This window comes from Cucurbita moschata, unplaced genomic scaffold, assembly GCF_002738365.1.
Source record: "Cucurbita moschata cultivar Rifu unplaced genomic scaffold, Cmos_1.0 Cmo_Scf00030, whole genome shotgun sequence".
Lineage (NCBI taxonomy): Eukaryota > Viridiplantae > Streptophyta > Magnoliopsida > Cucurbitales > Cucurbitaceae > Cucurbita > Cucurbita moschata.
This window is the reverse complement of record NW_019268546.1, coordinates 2,546,131-2,552,603: the sequence shown is the minus strand read 5'-3', so window position 1 is coordinate 2,552,603 and position 6,473 is coordinate 2,546,131. Positions and strand designations below refer to the sequence as shown.

Sequence of the window (6,473 nt, the reverse complement as noted above, 5' to 3'; positions counted from 1 at the left end):
TTTTTTTTTTTTTTTTTTTTTTTTTTTGTAATTTACCTTAGAAGAATATTTATTATTTCTTATCCGATCATTTTTTTTCAATTCCATAAAAAAAAAAAAAAAAAAAAGTGGGTTTAACCGTTAAATTACAATTTTGGTCTAAATTTATAAAATTATTAAACATAAAATAAAATAAAAGTTATTGACATATTTGTTAGAGTTGAAGGGTATAGCCATAAATGAAGTGAAGAATATAGATAAGTCCAACTTTAATATTACTTAAGGAATTGTTTCACATAAAAATTTGAGAAAATATGCATATACAATTTAATAACAATTATCATATTACAACTAACTTGACCTTAGATCCTAAATACGACTATCCAACCCAATGGTTAAAAAAAAAAAAAAATATCGGTGTCTGATTCTAGGCAAGAAATATAAGAGTTTCAAAGCCCCTAATTTCGACCGAGTGTCCCAACTGCCCTCTAAATTGTTTTCGAGGGTGGTTGATTTGACACATATAGATTTCGAATGGTTTGGACTAATTTGAGTGATTTAGTAATGGTAATGAATGGTTAGGTTAAAATGGACCAAATGAAAAGAGTATTTTCCCGCCAACCGAATCTAAGTGAATTTTAGAACAATTTGGAAGGGAATATTCTATGGGAGGCAAATCTCAAAAAATGGGAACAAATGGCATTCAACGTAAAAAGCCAAAGATAGGGAGGGTATTTTTGGAATATAGAAACTCAACCGCCCTTTGCTGTCCTCCCACTGTTTGGTGTCAATTTCCATTTCCCGGTCGGCCTTTTCCCTCTCTACAACACCAATAATAATTCGTCTCAAAACCAAATTTCCGTTCCTTCATCTCTGAAAAGTTCCCTGAAAAAAGTTTCCCCAATTCGGAGGTTTTTGATCCATGGCTTCTCGTAGGCGCATACTTTTGAAAGTCATTATCCTTGGGGACAGTGGGTGAGCTTTCTATTTGCTTTTCTTGTTTGTCGCTCCTAATTCTTTGGATTTCTTGGATTCGAGAGAGTCGAAGGAAGTATGGTGGGGAATTTTGAAACTGATAAGAACTGGACCGATTCCAAGTTCTTTTTCTTTGTTTTTTCTGTTCTAATTCTTCCTTTATTGGATGTGATAGGTTTTCTTTTTTCTTTTTACTAATTAAGTTTCTTCTATCTTTGGCAGCGTGGGGAAGACATCGCTGATGAATCAGTATGGCTTTCATTCAATCCCAAACTTACAAGTTTTGTTTTCGAAGTCTTTTTGTTTATTAGGTCGTTTAATTACCTTTTGGCTCTGCTACTTCCATTTGTTTGTCCAGGTATGTGAATCGTAAGTTTAGCAATCAGTACAAGGCGACTATTGGAGCAGATTTTCTCACAAAGGAAGTTCAGCTTGATGACAGGCTATTCACGTTGCAAGTAAGTATGGCTATCTTAGTTGTACTGTTTTCATCTGTTGGATATTCTATTTTATCTTTGTTGTTATGTGGAATGTGTTCAATAGTTAGTGGGATGCAACGACTGCTTTGGTTAATAAGCATTAGGAGTTCATGCTAGAAATGGTCAATGGGGATCTTTAGAAATCCCATTTTATGAAACTTTTTAGCATCACTCATAATATCTGAAATGAAAATCAATTGGAACCGAGTTATGCAAAACAATGGCAATTGGTAATCGTGCCTTTACTCTGTGGTAAAAATCCCCTTGTCGTTCTTCTCTGACTTGGATATGTTTGAGATATAGTTGCTCCCCTTCCTTCCCTTGGTTGTGGTTTGGAATAGTTATGTATAGAGAGAGAGTTAACAGTAATTTTGTTCCTAAACTTATGTCTCGTAAGATCTTGAGCTTTTAAAAATATCTTATAGGTGTTTAAACTTTCAAACATTCAATTTTAAGTCTAATAGGTTAATGAACTTCAAAGGTGTTTAATAAGGATTTGAACTTTTAATTTTGTATCTATTAAATCCCCAAATAGATTTATTATGCATAAAATTGAATTTTGTGTCTAAAAGGATCTTAAACTTTCTATTTTGGTGTCGAATAGTGATAAGGCTCTGACACCAAATGATAAGGAATCACTAGGGAACTAAGATTTGGATTACCCTGTTGATCAAATATCTCAGGGCAAGAACACTTGTTTGAAATTTGAATCACTCCACAAGCAACATTGATCATGTCAAACTTGAATGATTTTAAACATGCAACCTAAACAATATAGAATTGCAAAGAAACTTAGTCCTAATGATAAAGGAATCACTTCAACGGAAAGTTAAATTCGGATTACCTTGTTGATCAAATATCTCAAGGCAAAAACACTTGTTTGAGATTTAAATCCCTCCACAAGCAAGATCGATCATATCAAACTTGAATGATTCTAAACATGCAATCTAAACTACATAGAATTGCAAAGAAACTTAGGCATTCGTTAAAGGAAAGTACAAATGCTCTTTTTATAACATTTTCCAAGTCTCTTTTACAAATACAACATACATGGCTTTATATAGCCTAAAAAAGAAACCTTTGACATTCCATTAGGCATTTCAAGAGTTGTAACATTCATATTTTATGGTCGTAATTAACCATTATATAAATGTAACCTAAAGTAAGTTAAAAGTCCTAAAATGCATTAATGAAACATCATAATGATCCACCCAAACTTTATGACAATGAAGCTTGATTCTTCTCCAATGTGGCATGAATTGAAACATATTTTATAATTTGAACAATATTTTCTCACATCTTCCTTAAAGTTTATATTGCATGATTATGTCTCAATTCTTATCAAATAGGTTTGTGAATTTTAGATAATGAAGGTCGGATTAGACACAAATTGAAAGTTTAGAGACCTACTTGATAAGTTGTTTCTTACCCTAAAAAAAAGATCTATTAGACACTTTAACCAAGTATCTATTAGACACATAATATAGAATTTAGTGACTTATTAGGCTTTTTCTTTTAATATTTTAATGACCTATTAGATACAATTTTGAAGGTTCATGCTCTACACTTGTAATTTAACCTATATAAGAAAACTCCAATGGTTTATTCTTGTTTTAATTTTAACTTTTTTATTATTACATTTTTAGTTTGTTGACAAGGTGGTGTTTGGCTTCCTTTGTAATGTCTTGAGATGGACAATTTACATATGTGGTGTAAAATTGCAGATCTGGGATACAGCTGGGCAAGAACGGTTTCAGAGTCTTGGTGTGGCCTTTTACCGTGGTGCTGATTGCTGCGTTCTAGTTTATGATGTGAATGTTATGAAATCGTTTGATAATCTTAACAACTGGCGAGAAGAGTTTCTGATTCAGGTTGTTTCGATCCAACGTTGATAGTTATGAGCCTATGACAACATAGATTGATTCTTACTGGAGGCTTTTTGTTCTTTATGTTTAGGCCAGTCCATCTGATCCTGAAAACTTTCCTTTTGTCGTACTGGGGAACAAGGTCGATGTTGATGGTGGGAACAGTAGAGTGGTGAGTTTTGCCTGATCTTGCTTGTATCATGACTATCTGAATTACTAGTCCAGAGTGAGGATAGTTCTTCTCTGCTTTAGGATAGATACTCATCTAGTAAATTGCATGGACATAAGGATCTTTTATTGGCATTGTAGGTTTCAGAGAAGAAAGCAAGGGCATGGTGTGCTTCAAAAGGAAACATACCCTACTTTGAGACATCTGCAAAAGAAGGATTCAATGTGGATGCTGCATTTCAGTGTATAGCCAAAAATGCCCTCAAGAATGAACCGGAAGAAGAAGTGTAAGTATATTCCACTCAATTGAACTTCAAGTGTCACTTCATTTACCCCCTGATGACATCTTTTTATTGATTACACATTTAGCTACATTCTATCTTTATGGAATCTTGTTCAAGTAGATTGAAAAACAGCATGAATATAGCATGTCTTGATGAAAATAAATTGAGGAACAAAGCCAAAAGAGGGGGAACTCCTGTTGACATTTGGGTGTACATTACGTTATAGTTATATCTGCTAAAAGCCAGCTAAAAGGGCAAGGGATATACTTCCATTTTCTTGTTAGGATTCCAGTTTTCTTTTTGTTTGCAATGTAAACTTTGATTACGTTCGATGGATTTATAGTGATAAAAAAAAAAGTACCAGTTTTTTAATGGATTTCATAAGTAGGGTTGGTGTAACAATCCAAGCCCATCACTAGTAGATATTGTCCTTTTAGGTCTTTCCTTTTCGAGTTTTCCCTCAAGGTTTTAAAACGCGTATGCGAGGGAGAAATTTCCACACTCTTATAAGGAATATTTTGTTCCCCTCTCCAACCAATGTGGGGTCTCACAATCCATTCCCTTGGGGGTCTAGTGTTCTCGCTAGCACACCGCCCAGTAACTGGCTCTGATACCATTTTCCACCGCCCAAGCCCACCTCTAGCAGATATTGTTCTCTTTGGGCTTTCCCTTTCGTGCTTCCCCTCAAGGTTTTAAAATGCGTCGGCTAGGAATAGGTTTCCACACCCTTATAAGGTATGATTCGTTCTCCTTTCCAACCAATATAGGGTGTCACAGTTGCCCTTTAGCCATGTCCCTATCCGTCTTGAGTTTCAATAGATCTTTCACTCTCTTGCTAAGGTATGGGCAATAACTGTATCCTCGGAGCTTTGGAACCCAAGATATGTGTTCTTCCTTATAAGGTTTCCACACCCTTATAAGAAATGCTTTGTTCTCCTCTCCAACCAATGTGGGGTGTCATAGTTGCCCCTTAGCCATGTCCCTATCCATCTTGAGTTTCAATAGATCTTTCACTCTCTTGCTGAGGAATGGGCAGTAGTTGTATCCTCGGAGTTTTGGAACCCAAGACATATGTTCTTCCTTATAAGGAATGTTTCGTTCTCCTTTCCAACCAACGTGGGGTGTCACAATTGTCCCTTAGCCATGTCCCTATCCATCTTGAGTTTCAACAGATCTTTCACTCTCTTGCTGAGGTATGGGCAATAGCTGTATCCTCAGAGTTTTGGAACCCAAGACGTGTTCTAGTCACAATCCATGACAATCATACATTCAAATGCCTCAAAAGTCTCTCTTTCCAATTGTATTGAAGGTCTTATTGGTGATTTCTTCAAATGAATCTTTTGTGTTTGCACATCACGAGGATACACAAAAACTGAACACCCGCCATCTAGAATTTCTTACCTTCTTCTAACGTGGTTGTTTTGTTCTTCCTCTACTCTGTTGAATCCCTTATTAGTTGGAGTTTTTTTTTCCCTTGCTTGTCATTAATTCTTGTATTCCTTCTTGGGGCCATGGCAGATACCTTCCCGACACCATCGATGTTGCGGGTGGACGGCAGCAAAGATCAACAGGATGTGAATGCTAAGTGTTTAACTACGAACGAGTTCTGTCTACTTCACTGTATTTCATCTGTTTTATGTTCCTTGAACCATATGGTCCAATTGTATTAACACGTAGTAGTCTAGTGATGCTGGTAAAGTTCTACTTCTATTCTGTGTTGTATCTATATTCTTTGATGTTTATATATTTTGCTTAAATCATTTGGGTCGGTCTCAAATAAAATGAAATACTTGAAAACAATGTACAGAAGGAACAAACTAAAAGAAAAAACACAACCTTGAACAACTCCCCCAAGCTTGAATCTTTGATGCTTCAAGAATTAGAGCACCAAGAGCCCTGGCTTGATGCAAGCTTGCATCTTGAACTAGATTCAATCTTGTGACCAAACAGGAGAGCTGCAGGTGGCTGTAATGGGCCTGGTCTCCGAGGTTTTGTTCCATTCTGGGTGAACAAACAGTCCAATTTGTGGGGTGTCTCATGGTTTGTCGGTCCAATTGTCCTTATCCTTACTGCCATAATCTTATTTCTTCTCCAGTTGGTCATTGACACTAAGTACTCAAACCACCAATCTGTACAATGAGATGGGATTTATCTATCTACTTCACTCAGGGTTTCAAACTTTACTTCTTCAAAGAAGATAGAGTCGCCAAAAAGTGTATCAATAAAGCTGATTGGTCATATTTTGCAAAGGATCGAATCATTCGTTCTTTTAGTCCTCTGTATCGAACAAACGTGAATAAAATGAACTCTTTGGAAGAGATTTGAGGTAGATTTCGTTTAAACTAAGATCGAATAGAATAATATTTTTAACTGGATTCAAGAGAAATAGTTGATAATAGTCAAATTAATATTATTAACTTGACTCACCCTCTATTGAATATTATTAGTCTTGCTCATGGATCAAAATCTAAGTAGAGATTCTAGGAAGATATTTTTATCTATTGGTCCATATTTTTTCAAAAAATAAATTTAAAATGGTGTGTTTGGATGTTACTTCAATTATTTACTTTTTTTTTTTTAAAAAAAATCTTCATTTTTTTAATTGGAAGGGGGAGAGTTTCGATTTAAACCTACATTTTTTCTGTCTATCTTATCCAATTTTTAACCAAAAAAAAAAAAAAAAAAAAAAAAAAAAAAAAAAAAAAAAAAAAAAAAAAAAAAAA

The 6,473-nt window shown here is 34.9% G+C and overlaps 1 protein-coding gene across 1 annotated transcript; it reads left to right on the top strand.

Annotated features, from left to right (window-relative positions):
- Nucleotides 1-773: 773 nt before the first annotated feature.
- On the top strand, nt 774-5,510 carry LOC111464163 (ras-related protein Rab7). Its single transcript, XM_023108244.1, has 7 exons — nt 774-954; nt 1,177-1,203; nt 1,313-1,412; nt 3,158-3,304; nt 3,390-3,470; nt 3,608-3,753; nt 5,269-5,510. The coding sequence occupies exons 1-7, from the start codon at nt 902-904 to the stop codon at nt 5,333-5,335; spliced, it is 621 nt and encodes a 206-aa protein (XP_022964012.1). The 5' UTR covers nt 774-901; the 3' UTR covers nt 5,336-5,510.
- The last annotated feature ends 963 nt before the right edge of the window (nt 5,511-6,473 follow it).

What these genes read in the sequence shown, in the direction of transcription:
- LOC111464163 (XM_023108244.1), top strand. Translation starts at nt 902, where the DNA reads ATGGCTTCTCGTAGGCGCATACTTTTGAAAGTCATTATCCTTGGGGAC. An exon ending in ATTATCCTTGGGGACAGTGG is followed by an intron (nt 955 to 1,176) that starts GTGAGCTTTCTA and finishes TATCTTTGGCAG; the next exon opens with CGTGGGGAAGACATCGCTGA. An exon ending in ATGGTGGGAACAGTAGAGTG is followed by an intron (nt 3,471 to 3,607) that starts GTGAGTTTTGCC and finishes TTGGCATTGTAG; the next exon opens with GTTTCAGAGAAGAAAGCAAG.